The 21,955-nt window shown below is 60.1% G+C and overlaps 2 protein-coding genes across 3 annotated transcripts in view; both read right to left on the bottom strand.

Moving 5' to 3' along the window:
- Nucleotides 1–2,496: 2,496 nt before the first annotated feature.
- On the bottom strand, nucleotides 2,497–9,163 carry KLF11 (KLF transcription factor 11; the record flags this gene model as incomplete). 2 transcript variants are annotated; one of them, XM_079792133.1, is made up of 5 exons in its annotated part: nucleotides 8,933–9,163; nucleotides 7,696–8,020; nucleotides 7,327–7,596; nucleotides 5,266–6,178; nucleotides 2,497–2,777 (listed from the first exon to the last, which is right to left on the bottom strand). In XM_079792133.1, exons 3-5 carry the CDS (start codon nucleotides 7,579–7,581, stop codon nucleotides 2,497–2,499), a joined length of 1,449 nt encoding a protein of 482 aa, XP_079648259.1. In that variant the 5' UTR covers nucleotides 7,582–7,596; nucleotides 7,696–8,020; nucleotides 8,933–9,163. The 2 variants fall into 2 exon arrangements, with proteins under 2 accessions (XP_079648259.1, XP_079648258.1); XM_079792132.1 differs by lacking the exon at nucleotides 7,696–8,020 and having other exon boundaries at nucleotides 8,933–9,162.
- An 8,591-nt stretch (nucleotides 9,164–17,754) lies between these two features.
- The window catches only part of GRHL1 (grainyhead like transcription factor 1), a 39,757-nt gene continuing 35,556 nt past the window's right edge, over nucleotides 17,755–21,955 (bottom strand). Inside the window, exons 13-16 of the mRNA XM_079792715.1 lie at nucleotides 21,416–21,507; nucleotides 21,021–21,106; nucleotides 20,296–20,360; nucleotides 17,755–19,384 (exon numbers count right to left, since the gene is read on the bottom strand). Of these exons, the coding sequence (XP_079648841.1) occupies nucleotides 19,270–19,384; nucleotides 20,296–20,360; nucleotides 21,021–21,106; nucleotides 21,416–21,507 (358 nt within the window). The 3' untranslated portion in view covers nucleotides 17,755–19,269. The remainder of the gene's footprint in view (nucleotides 19,385–20,295; nucleotides 20,361–21,020; nucleotides 21,107–21,415; nucleotides 21,508–21,955) is intronic.

The raw sequence follows: 21,955 nt of genomic DNA, 5'->3' as shown, positions 1-21,955 counted from the left end.
CTAGTGCTGGGGAGATGAGGAGCCTGGTCGTTTGGACAAATAGGAGGAGGACTGAGACCTGAACCCACGCGTCCCTGGCAACATCCACAGCTGCTCCTTTAAGGGGACGTGGATGCAAAGCCCAGCCCGAGTGGGTGCGAGAGAGAACGTACCCCAGGAGCAGGAGTGAAGACTGGCACCGCGGCACCTCCAAGCCTGGGCTGAGGGTGGCGGGGCGAGGCTCCCTCCCTCCCACCTCTTGGCACAGGAAGAGCTCGAGGAGGAGGGCCACGGGGCCACCCCGCACCCAGGGTCCTGACCCAGCACCAGAGCGGCCCACACAGCGGCTGCTCTTCACACCGTTCTTTCAGAAAGGACCCTCCACGGAACCTGGGGGGCCCGGGAGCAGAACGGAACCCAGGAAACAGAAGGCGTAGGCTGGGCCGATATCCACTGGATTTGGTTAAATTATGACTGGGGCAGTGAAATGACACGGGACACAAGTCCAGTTTGCAAATCAAAGAAGTTTTATACGATTCAAAGAAAAAAGTTACATCACACATATTCATTTAAATAACAAGTCAAAGTCTGGTGGTACAGGAAACATAATTCCAAGACATTTCAAATTTTATTACTGAAACCACTTAAAAGGCTCCAAGTCAACAAAGATCAAGCGGAACTGCTCAGGAAGTAAAGTGCACTGGGGGGCCGGCCGCAAGGGGAAGGGGGAGGGGGAGGGGGAGAGGGAGGGGGACGGGGAGGCTCCGCGGGGCTCCACACGGAACCAACCGAGGGTGGCTCTCGGGACAGAATTCTTCAGACGAAACTGTTTCCCAACTTACGGCCCTTCGGGGACAGACAGGAGGCATTTCCAGGAGGCATTTCTACATCTGATCCGGAAGGGACGTGCAAATCAAAACCACGGGCTGCTCAGAGCATGAAACTCCGTGTGACGCGCGAGTCAACACTCCCCCTTGTGGGATCCACCACCACACCGGCGGGACTAACGCTGTTTTGTATAATGAAGGAAAATACCCAAAGGTAATGCACATGGAGGCGTTCATGCTGATTTAAAGGTCTGAGTGGGAGGGAGCAAGGACCGGCGCTGTATGCATCTGATGGCTGTTCTCTGGCACAAACCTCATTCTAATCCTTCAGCATCTCACCTTACCAGCACTTTAATGAAGGTAAATGCCAGGCCCCCAGAGGCCAAGACAAACTCTGCACACCGGACCATAGACACCGTCCCTCCGTGCCTTCGCGCGTTCTGCGGCCTGGATGCCCGGCGCCGCCAGGGGCAGGCGCTGTGGGGCGAGGGCCTGTGCCCACAGCCTCAACGTCGGTGCCCGCGGTCTACTTCCGACCGGACTGCAAACACACCACTGCACGGAGTTTTCTGTATTCAGTTCCCTTCAAACACCACGAGTGAAAGGGCAGCTGGTGGCACCACTGCCGTTCAGCGTAACGTGCATTTCCTCCCGTTCTCCATCGCCCAGGAGCCAGACCCTGGGCTAGGCCGGGCACGCAGCCTGCGCCTGGGTGTGCACCGCACAGAGCTGTACTCGGGTGGGAAGCTCCTCCCACCACTGAGGCCACTCCCTGCTGCTCTAAGAAGGTGCTCTGCCCAGAGTACTACGGACGAGGCCACAGTAAGTCCCTGACGGCTGGCGGGCAGCTGGGTTGCGTTACCTTTTTTTCTTCTTTTTCCCCCGGAGTTTGAGGTACACACAGGGAACTGCGAATGCTGTGCTCTCCACAGAGCAGACGGATCCTACCGAGGCCCCCTGACCACAGGGGGTCTGTCTGTCTGTGGAGTGTGTTTAAGTCATCCTCTGGGTACATCCTGCACAAGTCACACCGCGGACACAGGCGACTGGTTCTATGCAACCAAAATTTTGATCCTTGGGCCACAGCTGCAAAGGAACGGCTGCCCGAGCGCCCCTGGAGAACGTCAGGAGGGAGCTGCCTGCCACGCTCTTCTCCCCATTTCTCTAAGGGACCCTGTCAACCAGCTCCGATTCTAAAAAATCCTTCGCTCTAAAAGGCCTGATTACAGACTTGTGATTTTTTTTTCTGGCTGAATAACGTTTCAAGGTTACTGAAAGAAGGGTTCTTATAAAAACGTGAACCATTGAAAAGACTGCAAAACCATCGATCTAGAAACTGGTGATCGGAGTACTAACAATATAAACCTTTTCATAAAAAACAGTATAAAGTCATACCCTGTCTCATTTCTACAAAACGTGAATAGAAAGGCTGTAAAAATCCAGATTTTGTAAAATTTATTGCCGAAATGTTTGAATGCTGGTGATTGAGATCGTCAAATTTTCTTGCATTTCCTTAAAAAACTTCTGAAACTACAAAAGACACGGAACAGGATCTCAGCCAGAGAGAACCGGTAACGTACGCTCCCCAGAACCAGCCTCTGCTCTTCCCCAGCCCCCACGACGGGTTGTGGGAGAGAACACCATCAGTCCGTCCTTTTTCAAGTTCCCACGGCAGGTACCCACCGGCCCTTCAGGCCGAGGCCGGCCTGCTCACCAGCGGGCTCCCGGGTTTCTCGGCCGAGGCGATTCTGCTCAGTTTGCCAACCTCTGCCTGCCAGCCAGGGGGCTTCTTGGTGGTCACGTGCCGCCGGGCGTGCTTGGTCAGGTGGTCACTGCGCATGAAGCGCCGGTCGCACACGGGGCACGCGAACTTCTTCTCCCCGGTGTGCGTGCGGCGGTGGCGGGACAGTTCGTCCGAGCGCGCGAACTTCTTGTCGCAGCCGTCCCAGCTGCAGCGGAACGGCTTCTCCCCTGGTGGCGAGAACACACACGTGACAGAAAACTAAGCGCTCAGCCCCCACCGCACCTGCGTTGTTTTTATTTTTATTTTTTTTAAATATATTTTTATTGATGTCAGAGAGGCAGGGAGAGGGAGAGAAGAGATAGAAACATCAATGATGAGAGAGAATCATTGATCGGCTGCCTCCTGCACGCCCCCTCCTGGGGGTCGAGCCTGCAACCCGGGCATGTGCCTTTGGCCGGAATTGAACCCGGGACCCTTCGGTCCACAGGCCGACGCTCTGTCCACTGAGCCAAACCAGCTAGGGCTAACCCGTGTTGTTTTTAAATTTTGTTTCTCAAAATCCAGGACAACGGTAATACCCAGCTATACTGGTATCGGGCTACTTAGAAGGCAAGAAATCCTCCAAGATGCATTTCTTCCTGCCACACCTGAGATGCAATGTGGCAGGGCCCAGGGATGTCAAATCTTTCAAAAGCCATCTTTAAATAAAAATAAATCTTCACCCTAGCCGGTTTGGACGAGTGGATAGAGCATCCGCCTGTGGACGGAAGGGTCCCAGGTTCAATTCTGGTCAAGGGCACATGCCCAGGTTGCGGGCTCGACCCCTAGTAGGGAGAGTGCAGGAGACAGCCGATCAATGATTCTCTCTCATCATTGATGTTTCCATCTCTCTCTCCCTCTCCCTGCCTCTCTGAAATCAATAAAAATATATTTTAAATAAATAAGTAAATCTTGAACTATTAGCTTGTGGTAAGGGGAAGACTTTTTTCCATAATGAGTATTCTTTGTTTAAAACATTGAGTTTTAGAGCTAGAACGGTTGTATCTCTAAATCGATTTGTTGTTCCACTCACGGATACACTCACTGGTTGACTGTATGTGCCCTGACCGGGGATCGAACCGTGACCTCCTGGCTCATAGGTCGACCTTCAACCACTGAGCCACTCCAGACGGGAGACGCCAAGAGTTTATATCCAGTCGGACAGTCAAGTACATAAGGAACTAAAGCACGAACAAGAACGTGTGGTGGGAATACAGTGCGCCGCTCGGGTCAGGAAGGAATGAGATGAGGAAACACTTGTGAGAACGGCTTTTGGAAGGCCCCTCCAGGGTTTCCGGAGAGGAGAGGTGGGCAGAGGGTGGCAGAGAGGAGAGGTGGGCAGAGGTGGCAGGAGAAGGGCAGGATGTGGAGCGGGGGAGGGAAGGTCAAGGTGGACAGGCAGGTACGTGGCGGGCCGGGCTCGGAGCCTGCACCTGAGCAATCAGCCGCCCGCCCGCAGAGCGGAGGCCTAACGCTCCCTTTGTAACGCCCGCCCGCCCGCTCCGGGCTGCTCCATGCTCACGCGGGCGCTGCCCCCTCAGAGCTGCGGTGTGCCAGGGGGGGCCCCTCCCGCCGCTCCCTCCGGCCCTGCCCCATCTGCGCTGTCCCACGGCCACCAGCAGACACGCCGGTGGGAGGGATTTCAGGGGCAGAGTCTATGGAACAATCTTCGCTGCAGAACCTGAGCCTGTTACTGTGCCAGTGTGTGTGTGTGCACGCGTGTGGGCGTGTGTGTGAGTGCCTGTGTGTGCCTGTGCGCGTGTACCCTGAAAGGCGAGGTTAACAACTGACTGCTCAACCACAGGCCCCTTCAGAACAAGACGACAGCACACTGGCTCAGAGAGCAGCACGCCCCGGACACCCACCCGAGAGTCCGCCCTCATCGGCCCAGGCAGAAGCCCTCCCGGGCCCTCACACCTGGTACACAGCCCCGAGCTACGTACACGTGAACTTAACGAAACGTGAACTTAACGAAGCCCGCCACGCACCTGTCTCTCCACCTTGACCTTCCCTCCCCCGCTCCACATCCTGCCCTTCTCCTGCCACCTCTGCCCACCTCTCCTCTCTGCCCCCTCTGCCCACCTCTCCTCTCTGCCCCCTCTGCCCACCTCTCCTCCGGAAACCCTGGAGGGGCCTTCCCAAAGCCGTTCTCACAAGTGTTTCCTGATCTCATTCCTTCCTGACACGTCCACATTTCAAGGGCGTGTGGCGAGCGGCTATCCTGATAGAGAAAGTTTCCATCATTGCAGAAAATTCTGTTGAATTCTATGAACATTCTAAGACAATTAAGAGACCACTAAGTCATTATGCTTTCTTGTGTGACTTCTGAATGGAAAACTACACATTCCCAATAGAAAACCATACTCCTTCCCATTTCAGATGTTCCAGGAGTTCCAGCTTCTCCACTCACTGGAGGCACCCGCCCTGTCGTAAACCTGAGTCACACTGATGGTTACTGACCGGAGTGCAGTTTCTAAAACGCAGAGAGAACGGGATGTCCCGGCCACGTGAAGAGAAAGGGGCAATGTGAGCATCACCCTAAACGCTAGCCAAGGATCGCAGTTACAGGACGGCTACATGTTGAGTCCGGGGCGAGCCGGTGCCGTGTCTTAGGAAAGCCGGACAGTTCCCCTGACCCCGGGTCTGCGCTCCCATGCCTACCTGCCCTGCGCCTACCTGTGTGGGTGCGGAGGTGAGCCTTGAGGTGGGAGCTTTTGAAGTAGGTCTTCCGGCAGCCTGGGAAGTTGCAAACGTAGTTCCTCCTTCGGGAGAAGTCCACCTGAGCGGCACCGCTGTGATTGGTGGCGATGAACACCGGGGCCGGGGCAAGAGGCAGCAACCTGGTATTGCCCGCAGCCAGGACACCTGCCGGGGAGCAGGAGGCTGGCTGGGGGAGCGCCCCCTGGGGCAGGACCAGCATCACAGCTCCCTGAGGCACAGGTGGGCCCATGAGCACAGGCGGGGGCCCTGGAGCAGCCTGGGGCAGAATGGGTGTGACCGTCCCTGCGGACACTGGGGGAGGGGCCTTCAAAAACGCCGGCAACATGGCACGTTGTCCAGTCACGGGGATCATGTGGCAAAGGATGGGAGGGCTGGGGGCGGGGACAGAGACCAGAGGCGGGGTGCTCCCTGGCAAGTCATTTTCATAGTTCTTTGGTGAGCAGGGCGGGACTGCAACTGGCCGCCCTGCCTGCTGGCCTTGGTGGGGGGGGCCCGGGTCCCCAGGCTTCTTGGAGCGAGGCGGGCAGGGCCCCGAGTTCAAGGTGAGGGAAGCGTCTCCGAGGTGCGCGTCCCGCAAAGCTCCCCCGTGTCCCCGAAGCGGTGCTGCTCCTCCCCTGTGGTCTGGAGTCGGGGTGGCAGGAATGTGGCCAGTAGCGGGACTCCCCAGGGCGTGGTGGGTGGCACCGGCCACCAGAGCCCTGCAGGGGGCGCCAGACGACGGCTCCGGCAGCTCTGGCTTCAAACCGGGCAGGCTCCACTCCTCCCTCGGGCTCAGGGCGCCGGCTGCTTTGGCATCAGGTGCTTGGGAAGGAACCGGTGTTCCCGTCAGCGGCTCGGTGAGGTCGGGGCTCAGAGGAGGAGTCATGCACTTGGGGGAAAGGAAAAGGCTGTGGGAAAGGCTGCCGTGGTTACATCTCAAAAGGCATTTACGTCGATGGGGATGCTCCCGACGCCTTTACAAACACTGGCCTGCGCCTTCACTCCCCGGTCTCCCCCCTTCTCTGACCGCCCACACCGATCCCTTCGCTCGGCTCCAATCAGTGCCGCTCCTGGGCCCGCACAGGGATGGAAATGAGCGACGGGATGAGAAAACAAATTTACACTCGAGTGAGGGCTTTTCACAGTAACTTTGGGTTCTCAGAAAGGCCTTTGAAACCCAGTGGTACTCACTGGGTACACACTCAGCCAGGGCCCACTCGATGAGGCCAGGCACACCCACCAGAGCGACAACGCCCAGAGGCCACGCTCTAACCAGTGTCTGCCTAACCACGCCTCTCCGTACCGCCCCAACAATTCCCGTGTTTCAGCCTCCCGGGGAAGAGCCCGTGCCAAGAGCTCGGAGGGGGTCGGCAGCCAGGCCAGCCCTCTGCAGTCCTCTCTACCGCACGCACGGCCCTTCTCACCCCTCTCCAAGCGGCTTTCCACGGCCTCCGCCCAGCGCCAGCTGCCAGCCAGGACCGGGAGGGTACCACGCTCACTCTGCCGGAGCAGACAGCTCTCACCTCTCCCAGCGGAGGAGCCGTTTCCCCCGCAATGGCACGGCCGCAGCGAGTTAAGGCAACAAAGAACTGCCTGGTCGCAGCCAGCTCACCCAGTAAGAAGTTGGCGGCCACAGGGAGGCAGGGGCCATGTTCCCACCAGCCAACTCAGCACAGGCTCCCCCAGCCGCCACCCACTTACCCTGATCCTGGACTCGGTCATGGGGGGCGGAGGGGGGGGGACCTGGTCCCCACCCTGCACTGCCCAGGGAAATGAGCCCATTTCACTTTCTCAGATCTATCTGGAGGCTTTGTCCTATGCACATGTGAGCCCTGTGCCTGCAAGCTACCGTCGATCAGGGAAAGACCGTGTTTCCCAAAGACAAAACAAAGCTCCATCTCAGCTCCTTCACAGGAGGCTACGCGCTTGCTTGCCAGCATCCCAGGGAGCCTGCCCACGCGTTCCTCAGCTCCCGTACGCATCCCAGGTCCCAGGTCCGCTAGCCGCTGCGCCAAACTCTCCTCTCCCGCCTCTTACCAGCGACGACAAGGCGGGGAAGTCCTTCGGCAGCTCGGGTGCGGCTTCGTCCACCGGCAGGGGGGTGGTGACATCCCCAGAGTCAGACACGGGCGTGAGGGGCCTGATCTTCCACGGGTCGCCGGGCTGGGACCTTTGACCCCAGGAGCTCATGCAAACAAGAGCCTCGACGGCTTCGATGTCATTCAGCTCCAAGAGGCTGCACGCAGACCGCTCGCTGTCACGCCACTTCCTCTCCAGGATGGACTCGCACATGTCCACGATGTCGACCTGCCGGCGGGCGGCACAACAGCTGCTCAGTCCCGGGAAACAGAGGAAGGTACGTGGACACGCGCACCAGGGGCCTGCACGCACACGTCACACACGCACCACACGCCACTCCCAGCACGCTCCGCTCCGCTCCGGGGAGAGATGCCACTGGAACGTTCCGACCACTTTGCTTTCAGGCCCGTGCTCTGATGACTGGGCGTGGCGGGCAAGGCGTTTCCACAGAAAACCCCGGTTCTTAAAAAGGCTCCTGATATAACCGTCCTGTTCTTCTTTGGAGACTGATGGATAGACGTTAACTCCGGAGGTGGGAGCCAAAGCGGCTCATCACACCGGAGGAAGGGACGCGGACTCCACCCACGCCTGCTGGTGGGTTGAGACGAGGGCACGGCTCTTCCGAGTTGGCAAAGCCTCCGGGAGGGTGTCCCTGCGGGTGCATTTTGGGCCATGTTCTGGAGCCTTCCCCACGGCCGTCCAGCAGAACTTTGGGGCCGGAGGCTGAACTCCATGGGCCCCGGAGTGTAAAGCCTGTTCTGGTCTAAAGAGCTAGTGGGGGGGGGGGCGGGCAGGGGTGAGAGGAAGCGTCTAATTTCCGCCACCACCCAGGAGGCTGTCTCCCCCGGCGCCACACCCCGAAGTAACTTCAAGGCCATGAAGACGCGCATCCCGCATCAGACCCTCCGCTCCGCTCCGGTTCCCCGCAGGGCACACCGGGTAGGAGGCAGCCTTACAATCGCTCTGCCCAGCTCTCCCGGGGCCGCGGACAAACTGGGGAGCCACAGGCGTGACTTCATGGGGGGCGGGGGGAGGAGCAGAACGCGCAGAGCTCCCAGACCGTCTCCCCGACCCTCGCGGTCCACGCGTCGCGACGACGCGGTGCCAGGACCGGGCAGCGACCTCCCCGCAGCCCTGGGGGCGCGACCGCAGGAGCCCCAGGCGCAGGGGCGACCTGCGAGCCCCGCTCCCCCGGCACCACCCGCCCGCAGCGCGGGTTCCCACAGCCCCGGCCCCGCCCCGCCCCGCCGCCCGCATGCCGCGTTCCCGCCAGCCGCTCCCGCCCAGCGGTCCCCACCTCCAGCCTGGTGACGTCACTGCCTGGAAAGAGCCCCGCGCCCACCGCCCGGGCGGCGCCGCTGCGGGGCGCGACACGAAGCTGCGGGGGGTGCCGCGGGGCACACGCCCCCGCCCAGCCCCACGCGGCCGCCGCCCCTCCCGGCGCTGCCACCCGTCGGGGCTCCTCTAGGGGCGGCCACGGCGAGGCCCCGCGCGCCCCGCCCTCCCTCGCGTCCCGGCCCCGCAGACTCCGCCGCGCCTCTCGCTCCCACCCACGGCCACTCACCGCGCGCGCCTCGCCGGGACCCGTGGAGGTCGGCGTGTGCATGGTGCCCGCAGCCCCGAGGCCAAGAGCGCCGGCGGGGCGGGTGCTCAGAGCGCGGCGGCGGCTGCACGTGCGTGGCGAGGGCGGCCTCCGCGACCCGCGCTCCAGGGGCCGGCACGCGCCTCCGCCCGCCCGGCGCTCTGCCCGCCGCTCTGCCCGGCGCGGCCCTGGCGGGGCGGGAGGGGCGGGGCGCCCGCCGAGGGCGCGGCCGCGGGGGCGGGGCGGGAGGCGAACCAAAATACGCCGCGCCGGGGCGGGGCCGGGTGCTCGCCAGCCAATCGGCGCGGGCCCCTGCTCCGCCGGCCAATGGGCGCGGCGGGGAGCCGCGTGATCAAAGCCTGGCCGCGGCGTGTGCGAGGGGCGGGGCGCGGCACGTGCGGCGCCGGCGCGAGGGGGCGGGGCCGGGCCTGGAAAGTAGGGGAAAGGTCCCGGCGGCGGCGCGGCGGCGGCCGGGGAATCCCCGGTCCTGGACGGGCTGATGGGGGGGGGGGGGGGACCGCGCTTAAAGGGGCCGCCGCCCGCCGCCCCAGGAATGGCACCGGCGCCCCTGGAGGCCTCAGCCCGGCCCTGCGGGCGTGTGTTTTCGTGTGGATGAATCTGCTCTGGGCCCCGAGGAGGGCACCGCGGGCCAGGAAGAGCTTTGGCAGCTGGCAGGCTCCGGTGACCTGCGGCGCCCAGAGCCGGTTCCCAGGCCAGTGTCCGTCTCTGGCAGCTTTGGCCGCAGTGTCCACTCCAAGATATTTTCTTAGTGATGTCAGGGAGGAAGGGAGGGAGAGAGAGATGGAGACATCAATGATGAGAGAGCATCATGGACCGGCCGCCTCCTGCACACCCCACACTGGGGATGGAGCCCACACCCCAGGCCTGTGCCCTGGGTGGGAACTGAACTGTGACCTCCTGGTTCACAGGTCCATGCTCAACCACTGAGCCACACTGGCCGGGCACAGTTTCCACTCTTAAGTGAGGTCAGGAGAAGCCAAGACAGGGAATCACCTGAAAGAGGCCTGGTGAAACCCGCCCGTTCTTCCCAGACCCAGGGTCAGTATCACCCCCCCCACCCCAACCCCGGAGGTGTCAGGCCCGAATGAGAGAGAGGCCCAGGGCCCCTTTCCCCCTCATGCGGAGAAGGGAACAGGTGGGGCTCAGGACTCGGCCCCGTTGTCTCTCACGGGCCTGCTCTGAGTAGGGTGACCGCCATTCCTCAGATCCTCACAGCACCTTTGATGAGCGGGAACGCTTGTTTCTTTTCTTTTCTTTTTAAAATATATTTATTGATTTTTTACAGAGAGGAAGGGAGAGGGATAGAGAGTTAGAAACATCGATGAGAGAGAAACACCGATCAGCTGCCTCCTGCACACCCCCCACTGGGGATGTGCCCGCAACCAAGGTACATGCCCTTGACCGGAATCGAACCCGGGACCCTTGAGTCTTCTGGCTGATGCTCCATCCACTGAGCCACACTGGTTAGGGCAACGCTTGTTTCTTTAGTTATTTGTTCATTGGCTCCAAGGTTAGGGAGCTGGTTTAATTCACTGCAATCCTCCCCCCACCCCCACGCCTGGCTCACTGCAGGACAGTGACTATTGGTTGACTAAGCGAATAAAGGTGAGCACCTGCTGGGCCCCCACGTGGCTCTCCGCAGACACCTCTCATGTTGGATCCAAACCTGGGTTTCTCACCTCCAGCTTCCCCAGAATCCAAGCTCATCTTTGACTCCTCCCTCTCCTGCACCTGCGTCTTCTGCCAATCATTCCATGACCTTCTTCCCCCTAGATCTCTCTCAGACTGCTCCCTTCTCTCTGTGGCCACTCCTGCCTTCACCCGCCACCGTCCTCTCTCTCCTGAATTACCGCCATTGCCTCCAACAGGTCTCCCTCCCTCCAGCCTCGCCGCCTACCATCAGCGTCAGTCACACTGCCCGGACGATCTTCCGATCTTCCGGGAGTAGAGAGGGCAGCCCTCCGCTGGAATGCAGGCGCGCTGGGCCTGGGGCTGCGCCTGCGGCCTGGGCCGGCCTCCATGACGGGCAGCGCTTCCCGCGTCCTTTCCGGCCACTTCTCCCCACACAGAACCTCCGCACGTGGCGGTCCTTCTGTGCCGGGCGCCCAACCCCGCCGTCCGCTCTGGGGGCCCTTTCCCCTCTCCCCACAGCAGGGCCGCTCCGCAGAGCCAGGGCGGGGGAGCCAGACGGATCCGAACCCCAGTCCTGCATGTGGCCGCCCAGGCGGGCGGGTCTCCCTCCTCCAGAACAGGAGGCGGTCACGGCGCCCCCAGGAGGCGGGCGCCCCAGGAGGCGGGCGCCGAAGCTCTCCCTCCGGTTTCGGTTTCTGCTCCCGGACAGCGGCAGTACCTGGCAGCTCAGGCCGCGGGCCGGCTCAGGCTCTCCAGGCATAAGGCCTCTTCTTCTCACGTCTAGCCCGTGTTCCGGACAGACAGACAGACAGGTCTTCACTCATGCTGGTCCGTCCTCCGTTCTCCCCCACATCTACCCAGGTACCACATGTCCATGAAGCCTTTCTACACGCACACACATGCGCTCACACACACACACACACACACACACACACACACACACCCCAGGCTGTGTGGTTGCTGCCAAGTCCTGACTCTGGGCCTGCCTGTAACAGAGGGATATTGACGTGTTTCAACTAAAGGCCGTCACTCAGAGACCTCACTGAGCCCTGGCGGGCAGAGCCAGCACGGCAGGCAGACTGGACACGGGTAACTGCTGTATACAGTAGATGCCGCCCTCTCTCGTGTGTCCTTCCCGGGAGAGTTTGTGTGTGCAAACATACTGTGACACAGGACCGCCTCGGGTCCCACACGGAGCCTGTGCGTTGGCGTTTCTACCAAGGTCCCAGACGCCGCTGACGCCGCTGGGCCCAGGACCATGCTGTGAGCACGACCGGGTTCGTCTGACGCCCCGGTTTTATGGAAACAGACCCGGAGGACAGAAGCAACTACCCCAGCCCCCCTCTGAGTGGGAGCGAGAGGCGCCTGGGACCCACGCCTCCCAACGGCGCCCGACGCGGGGCCTCCACCAGGTTACCAGGCCACCTGGACGGATGCCCCAGGGCTACTGTCCCCAGATCAGCCCAGGAGAGCCCCTTTGGAGGCCAGGGGGCGCTGGGCCATGGCACGCACTACCTGCGGGCCCGGGAAGGCGGCCTAAGTGCCCCGTGGCCGCCAGCCCTGCCGTCCAGCCAGCTGCCTGCACCTGGTCAGCCGCCAGCCTGGCTTCCCCAGTGACCCAGTTCGGCGCTGGAAGCAGCCCAGCTGGGCAGCCGGGCAGCCGGGCAGCAGCTCAAGGCATTGGTAGAGTGGCCAGTGGACACGTGTCTCGCGTGGAACACGTGTGGGCCCAGCAGGGGCCTGAGCCAGGATCTGTCGGGACCCTGCTCCTCGCTCCCTGTGGCCCACGCTGGCCAGCCCTGACTCAGCACAGAGATGGGTTTAACCCTCAAAGACGCCAGCCCCAGCTCAGAGCTGAGCACGGCAGGACCTGAGGAGCCACCGGCCTGGCCCTGGACAATGAGTATGAAGTGGACAAGTTACATCATCGCAAACAGTGTGCCAGGCTCCGTTGACATTTCCCATGACCTGGTGTAACTTTTACGTAGGCTTTGCCTTTGTCAGCGCCCCATGGCACGGAGGGGGACATCGAGGCCGGGGAGGGGGGAGGAACCTGCCCAGTCGGGCTCGAATTGGCATGGTTGGGTTTTTAGGTCACACGTGTATGCGGTGCGGTCCGCCTCACGCTGTGGTTTGCTGTTCACCCAGGATGTCTTGCCCAGGCCCCCAAGGACAGCCCCGGTCCGTGCGTCTCACAGACCCTCCGGGAGCCCCCCCACCCCCAGCATCCTGAATCCTCAGCGTCCTCCGCTCTGAAGTGGGAGGAACACTCCTCCCTCGCTGAGTTGTTCTAGGAACTAGAGGTGGTGTCCACACCAGGGGCACCTACAGGCAACCCAACGTCCGCGCCCGGGGAGGGCTCTTTTGGCCGGACGGGGCCCAGTCCTCCCCTCTGTCAGCCTGTGTGTGCTGTGTGTACGTGCTGTGTGTGTGTGGTGTGTACGTGCTGTGTGTGTGTGGTGTGTACGTGCTGTGTGTGTGTGTGGTGTGTGTGTGGTGTGTACGTATGGTATGCGTGTGTTGTGTGTTGTGTGTGTGCTGTGGTACGTGTGTGTTGTATGTTGTGTGTGTGCTGTGGTGTGTGTGTGTGTTTACGCTGGGGAAGAGGGAGCAGCAGGGACCTCCCCCCTGCAGAGGGCAGGGCGTGCGGTGACTCCATAGCCCTTCCCTGCCCAGCTGCCCTGAAGATAAGGCCGAAACCGAAACTCACAACCACCCCCCCCCCCCCCCCCAGCAAAAGAATGCCCCAGCCCTGCTCGCCTGCCTGGAGGGCGCACCTTATCTCCCAGCGGCCTCCTCTCCGCAGGTTGTCTGGAGCCCGGCAGGAGGGAGGGGCACAGGGAGGGGGGCTGGGGCCCTCAGAGGCTGACTGTGCCTCTCACCCCCCCTCGCCCCTCCCCCCCCCCCCCCCCCCCCCGCACTGATGTCCGTGGTGGCTTGACAACAGCCGCGATGGGGATGCTCATCCACCGAGACCAGCAGAGCCTTCGTTTGGGGGTTTGCTTGGGTCAGGCCGCCCCTGCTCTCTCCTCCACAGCAGTGAGGGGTCTGGAGGCTGACTCGGGGGTCGGTCCCCGGCTGGGGGGGGTCTGAGGGCAGGTTCCGCCACCTGGGCCTGTTACACCTTCTTCCTAGGCTCAGTTCTGTTCAGCAAAGGAGCGCAGCAGCATGCGCACACACACATGCACACACGCGCACATACACAACACACGTGCACACGCAGGTGTCCTGCAGTCTTCAGATGGCCACGCCCTGAGCGCTCGTGGATCTGGGTTCAGGGCAGGGCCCAGCCTCTGGGGAGTGGCCCCGGGCTCCTGGTTGGGGGCCCTCAGACCCTGTCAGGCGCCTCCCTCGGTCCCAGCAGCTGCCGGGGAGGCGAGGTGGACCCTCTCAGGGTGACCACTGGGGACACGGTCTCATCGCCCTGAGTGGAGGCCCAGGCGCGGGGGGAGACGCCGAGGACCTAGTGGGACACACCGTGACGGCATCGGCTCTGCATGTGGGGGACAGGGAGAGGGGACACAGTCGTTTCGGGGAGCAGGTCCAGGTTATCTTAAACAACTTTAAAACAGCTTCATGGAGGCATAATTCATACACCATAGACTGCAGGTACTTAAAGTCACAGTGTAAGTCTGACACATGTATACCCCCATGAAACTACCGTCACAATCAAGATAACAAACATCTCCATCCCCCAAAGCTCCCTCATGCCCCCTTGGGACCCCCCTCCCACCCCTCCCGGTGCCCACCCCAATCCCAGGCAATCACTGTATGTTATTTGTGTGTGTGTGTGTATTTAAATAAAAAGGACTTTCTTTCTAATGTCAGCATACGTTAAAACAACAGAAGCCGCTGATAGCAGCAGGGTTATTGGAACTGTGAATTGGCCCAGTTAAAATACTTCCCAATTGTGACTGGGATTTTGTGGGTGTTGAACGTGGCATTTCCCAAGAGTATGGAAATAATGCTGCACCCAAGACCTCACGCTCTGTTCACTGAAATCTAAGACTCACTTCCTCCCAGGGCTTTTCTGGATTACTTTGTATTTTCTAGTTTTATATGAATGGAGTCATACCGTACATTGTCTTTTTCATCTGGCTTCTTCAACTCGGCACAATTATTTTGTGATTTATCCACGCTTTGGGTGTGTCAAATACAGAAGCTACAGAATTCATTCAGGAAAGTCACCGAGCAAACAACAAACCCGGGAAGGAAAATAGTATAAATTCCAGAATAGCCACATTCCATTGTGTACAATGTTCAGTTTCAACAACAAAAAGAAACAGAGATGCAAAGAGACAGAGAAGTAGGGCCCACAGACAAAGAAAACAAAACCAGTAGCAACTGTCCCAGACACTGGACTTACTAGACAAGGACTTTAAACCAGTTCTTTTCAATCTGTTATGAGGTCAGTTCACAGACATAAAGGGAACTGTGTCTAGAGAACTAAAGCATGAGAATGATGTCTCCCCACACAGAGGCCCTGGGGTGCTGGGGGCTGGCCCAGGCCTCTGTGCCCTTTCACAGCCTCTCCGAGCTGCCAGGGCATGGCTGCCACTACAAGTCAGGGCTGGGGGTGGGGGGTGGTCCTAGATGGCCCTCAACCCCAGAGGGAGCTGGAAAAGGCAGGCAGCAGCCAGCCAGGCCTCTGAGCCAGGGGAAGGGCCCACTGCTGCTGAGCGGGGCACACTCTGCTCAGAGGAGAGAATGGACGTGGAGAAAGGGGGTCAGCTATTGGGAGTGGGTGGAACCTTGAGGGACACCCTGTCTTCAGGCAGTCAATGCCCTTCGGCCCTGGGACGGCTTCCAGGCCGCCAGCTCGGCCTCTGCTGCTGTGTGATGTGGGGCAGCCGCTGAGCCTCTCTGAGCGTTGGCTTTTTGCATTGGGGAGATAATGACCCCAGCCCTCCCAAGAAGGCAGAACCTCCTCCCCCACGGCTTCTCCCCTGGGGTCCTCCTGAAGAGGGGCTACTGCCCCCAGGGCACCGCGCCCTCTGGAGCCACTCAGCCTGCCCCCACCCCACTCAGCCTGCCCCCACCCCACCCCCTCCAGTCCTGCATAGCTTGCAGGATGTTTGCTTACTCTTATCACAGCCGACAGGCAACCAGAGCGGAAGGGCTCCGTGGGGCACCTGGGAACGGGCCTATGGCTGCCAGGCGCACCTCACGCTCCCTCTGCAGCCGAGGGACAAGGCGTCCGTCCACTGCCCCGCTCTGTTCTGGGACACGGACGGCGGAGGGGGAGACAGGGGAAACCTGGCCTTCCGGAAGTGGGGGGCTGCGGCGAGAGCCCACACGGAGGGAGGCCAGGAGCGCCGTGTCCACCTGGACCACCCTCCCTGCACCACTGAGTCCAAGCTCTGGGCAAGCAGGCCCCCCACATCGCCCAGCTTGGGAATAGGGTCACCCCAGATGCTGCCCCAAGCTGGGGAGCTTTGGGCTTAGATACCCCCGTCAGGAGTGAGGGCGGCTGGGCTCCCAGGCCCACAGCCGTTCTCAGGGGCCTCGGGCAGGAGAGAGCGAGCCTGCGCCTTCGTGTGGGAACAGACGTTTTTATCAGGACTTCGCTTTCCTGGAGTCGTTTCAGGTTCACAGAAAAGCCGTCTCCACACCCGCTGCCCCCACCCGTGCACAGCCCCCCCAAGCACCCCTTGCCACAGTGGGCGTCTGCCACCACCGCACCCAGAGCCCGTGTTCACATTGGGGCTCCCCTCGCGGTTGCGCAGTCCATGGTGTGGGGACCTGAGACGGTCAAGTGACAGAGTCAGTAAGTGCGCGGCGGGGGAGGGCGGGTCGCCCTGGACTGCGGTGCTTAAGAAATGGGAAATTGGGACAACGAGCAGGTGACCTTTTCAAGGACATACACACAGGCCTCATAGAAAATCAAGTACAAACGGCCCGGCTCACGAAGTCTCACTTCCCATCACTCAGAGCAGCGCAAATCCAGGACGGACGGTGGGACGGACGCCTGCTCGGTGGGTGGGACCAAGTCGGTTCGCTTTGGATGGCCATGTGGCCCCATCTGTAAAAGTCACTGAGCGTGACTCAGCCTCCTCCTCCAGGAGCCGCCCCGTCCTCCTCCCGGACAAGCAGGTAAGGCCAGCGGCCACGGCCTCCGGGCGCCCTCCGCCCCGCGAGCATCCGTGGCAGCGGTCAGAAGTGGCTATCGACATGATGGTCGCGTTCTAAACAGGCGCTCAAAAGACAGCCTGCCTGGAGGACAGAGATAAGGGAAAACAGCGGCAAGAAAAGAAATAAATAAAAATAAAAAGCAGCAGGCCCCTATCGCCAAGCTGTGTGCCTTGGGGGCCGAGTCCGCAGGAAGGACGGGGTGTCTGTGGAGACCCCGCCCCGGGTTCTCCCCGGGGAGACTGTGGGGGTGGGAATGGCTCCCTCTGAGCACTCCTCTGGAGCCCTCGCACTCACCCTAAAGGCACGCTTCTGCCCTCACTCCCGGAAGCCAAGTGCTGAGACAGAGGGAAGCGCTGGGACGGGGAGGAAGAAACGCCCAGCACGCGGGGCGGAGCAGAGGGACCCGGAGCTCGCTGCAGCGTGGCCCGGCAGAGTCCAGGCCCTGCAGGTGGAGGACGCCGGTGGCCAGGGCGGAGCCGGCCCCTAAGGATCCCGACTCAGGCCCGAGGGTGAGGGTGACGATGCGGTGTCGCGGGACCGCACCGGGAGCGTCCGTCGTCATGTGACGGTGCGGGCACTGGATGTGTTTCCGTCTGTCACAGCGAGGCCCAGCTCCCGGAACATGGCGCACAGCAGCTGTTTGACTTAGAAACCCTGATGAACTGGAACATTACTGGTAGATTTTTAAACTGAACACTTCTGTGCCGCTTTTGAAAACCAAGAACACTGAGATTCTAGGCCTAAGGCGTTCGCCCGCGGCTCTCGCGGTTACGTTTTGGTTCACAGTTGAAGCTTATGATTATTATTCAGGGCCCCTCACGGAACCATCACTGGGATCGTTTCAGAGCCCTGGAGGGTCACTCAGATGGGAGCGAGGCCGAGGCCGAGGCCGCGTGCTGGGCACAAGCAGAAACTGCCAGGGAGGCCGTCGCGGCTCTGCCTCTTTAAGATCTCAGATCCCGCCGGTCGGCCTGCCTAATAAAAGGGCACATTCAAACGGAGTAACAGGAAATGACATCTTACGAGATAGGCACATAAATTTAATCCCGTTGGCTTAAAATGCATCTTCAATGATACAATTAAAAACAGTAAACAAGGCACAATCAATTTCATAAAACACAATAGAAAATATTATCATATGACCCGTGTCCCATATCTTATTTTAGAAAACCAGCAATTGAGTTCACATACTTCATTAGGATATTTTAACGCAATGCAACTATCCGTTCTACTTCTACAAACAAACTAGTTCCCTGAACCGACAGATACCCGTGATCTTATGTTATAAAATGACACTGTGTAATATTCCTATATTCTTAAACATGTGTACAAAACGTCTCCCTGCCACGTGAGTCTCCTACACCCGTGACCGCTTCTACACCGTGAGTGCACGGATAACCGAGGCGCGAGGTCTGCAACGCGGCGCAACGCCTCCCTTCTGGCAGGAAGACTGGGAAGGACAGAGCTGTGTCAGCTGCATCCCCGTCTGTCGCGGCACGAGGGCACAGGGCCGACGCCCGCACACGCCACGCACCTGCAGCCCCCGCAGGGCGTCTTCCCTTTACTTCATGTGTAAACAGTGCAGATCCAGACGACAGCGGCCGAGAGCGAGCCGCGGCCCCTGAGCAGGCCCGGAACGTTCCGCTCGGGACGACTGCGTGTGCTCTGGGTTCCGCCGAGTGTTCCATCTGCTCGGTGGACGTTAATTATCAAAATGACTCAGCCTCCGGCCTAGGCCGAGTCTCTCAGGTAGTTGTCATCGCATCTCTCCGTGTATGCCCACGGATGCCGCGTGCATATATTACCTATCTGTATAAGACACGTATGTACACATTTACAGACGCCGGCCTTGGGAACTTATTGCACTCATGTACACTGTGGCCCCGAAGGTCTGCATGAGAAAGGCAGCGGGTGCTTCAAGAGTCGCGAGGGGAGGTCCCGGGAACGCGCTCTGCTGGAGTAAACATGTATGGGGGGGAGAGGGTGAACCCTTTGTTCTGGGACGGGGCTCCCACTACCGAGGCAGGTAGTGACACTGAGCTCAGGCCGGCACCGAAGCCTTACGGCCACACCACTGCCTCTGACTGGTCCTGGGCAGGCCCGCGGACACCGGACACGGGGACAGCCCGATAGCTGTAGTCTGGCCACGGTGCTGCTAGCTACACCTGAACCTAATACCACAGGATATTGAATTGAACGTGTAATAAAAATATTTTTATAAATACTGCAGCAGATATCCTAAAGGTTCCCAGCGAGTCCATTAAATCTTGGAGCAGAGTTTTCACTTTAACCCTAAGTATTTATATCAGAAAAGGCAAGCGTAATAATAGCGTATGGGTTTCTCTCATCCGAGAAGCGCCAATGCGGTGTGCTCCACGCCATCGCCAAGCCGCGTGCGGCCCCATCTCCAGCGCGAAAGGAGTCCCTCCCACCGACGTCGCTGTGTTGGGAAGGAGGCTGACCAGGGGCCTGGCAGACAGCGAGACCGAGGCAACACCTTCGTGGAACTGTGGGGTCTGCGGGCCAGGGCGCCCTCAGATCTCCGTGAGGGTGAGTCTGTACGACCCCCCCACCTCCTCCATCTGCAGCTGGAAGGTGTCCTCATTGGAGTAGTGCTTCACGATGTTGTCGTCCATGTTCACCAGGATCCTGGGGGGAGGGAGACGGGCGCTCAGCCTGCCCCCTGAAACCGGGGCGCCCGCGTGCAGCTGGCTCTGCTGCTCACTAGCTGTGACACGAGGCCATTACTACAGCCCCTAACCCCCCATCGCCCCAGCTGAGACGGGGTAATAGTGCGCATCCTAGGGTTCAATGGGGACGCAAGCAAAGCACCTGCCACAGTGCAGGGCGTGCGTGGGTCCAGCTTTCGAAAGCGTATCAGTAAGATCAACCTACGGGACCTGAAGCTGCAGTCCCCTGACAAAGGACCTCCCCTGGCACGTTACCTTCAGCGCTGACTGAACCAGCACTAAGTCCGCCCTTCCCACCAGGCCCGTCTGCCAAGTTCCCGTGAGGATTTGCGTTAGAATTCTCTGCCCTCTGACCCTGCCAAACAGCACAGACACTTGGAACGAAAATGCTGCTCTCTGGACAAGGACGCCCTGCTCTGTGGCTGCAAACACGACCCCGGGCAGAGAGGGAGGGGCAGCAGCAAAGGCGGGGCCTCGGTCAAGACTCACTGGACCCCTGGCCTCGGCCCCGGCCTGATCGGGGGCAGGTCTCCCGCTCTGTGCCTCGGCTGCCTGCCCTAAACCCGCTAAACCCTGCACGGGACCACCCAGCCCCGAGGGTCACGTGAACGTGCGTCACGTAGGACGCGCCCGACCCAGCCTGACCCTTGACGGGTTCTCCAATGGGGCAGTAACCCTCAGTGGGCTCTGCTGCCAGGGAGAAGTGCAAAACCCACGAGGAGGCGAGACAGGGCGATGGCTGCGTGGGGGTGATTTCAGGAAAAGCTCGTCCTCCCGGGAACGCGTCTGTGAGGCTCTGGACTGGGCCCAGCGCGCGTGAGCAGCAGTCACGCTGAATAAACCCATCTTACTCAGGGCACGAATGCTCACCCTTTTTTACATTTCTTGAATATTTTCCCAATCTTGTCATGGGGAACATCATATTTGTCTGAGATCTGAAAGAGAAGAGCAATGGAAAAGAACGGTAAGATGGCATTTTACTGGCTTTAACGAACAAATATGTGTCTACGAATAGTGGGAGTCACTCAACCATGAGTTTCAAAATGCTTGTCTTTCCAGCCTGGGCGGGGGGCAGCCGCCCTGTGGCGGGAGCTGGGAGCTCTATATCCCGAGTGTACAGATGCCCGTAAGTGTATTACGTGTCAGCTGTTTTATTATTTACGTTTTGACTGCTGACAGGCCAGAGTGTTTAAAGGGCATTCCACAGAGCAGTGTTAAGCCCGCAGAAAAGGGGGCAGAAGCACCGGCTATGCGTTAACCTCTCACGTTAGTGCCCTGCGCTTGCTGCAGGCGACGAGCTACAACGTTACGAGTTACAGTCCGCCGTGTTCACTGCGTCCCCTCTGTGTTGGACACGCACGGGTTTGGACAGATGCTCCGAGACACACATCCACAGTCACACGCATTCCGAGCAAGTGTACCGAGGCCTTGCTTTGGGGTCAGACGATTCGTATCAGCTGCGTGCCCCACGCTGGGGATCGAGCCTGGGAACTGAACCGTGACCTCCTGGTTCCTAAGTCGATGCCCAGCCCCTGAGCCAGGCCGCCGGGCAGCTTCCACTGCTAAGGAGCATTACTGCAAAGCGCGCTACTCACGGCCTCCATCAAGCCCTTCAAGGACGGCGTCTTGAGCATCAGGGCGTCGAAGACTTCCTCTGCCTCCTTCCGCACGTAGAGCAGCACTAATCCCCGTTGGGAGCGAGGAGGTGAGAGGGGAAAGGACACGGGTCATGCATAGAGCAAACGGGAAGCAGAGCCTGGCGCCGGTTAAAATAAAGAGGCGTCCACACCACGGACGCACATGACCCCGTCCACCATGTCCGAGGGCTCAGCTTTCGGCTTCTTAGCCCTGCCGTCCGTTTAAGGCTTAATGCGCTCGCCAGGACAAGGACGTCAAACCGGACAAGGCTGGTTTGAGCGCCTGATGCTTTTGGCAAGTTGAGACCTCACTTCCAATGCAAAAGTCCCACTAAGACACGAGGCCAACGCACCTCTCTTCGGCTCCTCGATCCGGGTCAGCTTAGCAGGCGGGGGGACCACAAAATCGTCCTCGGACCCGTACGGCCCCCTTTTCAGGTTCGAGCTGCGGAGACGAAGCGCAGTACGTGACTTCCAAGGCACCTGCGAGCCCGGACGGCCTGGGCAGGGCCGAGCTCAGACTCAGGTGACCCTCCCTCTGCCTCTGCTCCCGCCTCCTTGTTGTGTGGACACACACTGGAGGCCCCGAGAGAGAGACCGACTGAACAGGGCGTGTGGGAGGCAGCCAAGCTCTGTCTCTCTCTCACATCGTGTTTCTCTCTGTGTCTCTCCCCCTTCCTTCCTCTCTCTCTAAAAATCAATGGAAAACTATCCTCGGGTGAGATTAACAACAAACACCGGTGTCAGTGGGAAGGCCGAGGGGCAGCTGGAGGAAGGAGTGGAGAGACGGCGGGACTGGCTGCCAAAAGCATGCCATGGGCGCTGACGTTGTGAGGTTCAGAGCGGTGAGCAAAAACCCGTCGAGTGACTGAAAACAAAGAAAGGAGTGCGTG

Source organism: Cnephaeus nilssonii, assembly GCF_951640355.1.
Source record: "Cnephaeus nilssonii genome assembly, chromosome: 15".
Taxonomy (NCBI): Eukaryota; Metazoa; Chordata; class Mammalia; order Chiroptera; family Vespertilionidae; genus Cnephaeus; species Cnephaeus nilssonii.
The sequence above is the reverse complement of the archived record's forward strand: the minus strand, read 5'-3'. Positions and strand labels throughout refer to the sequence as shown.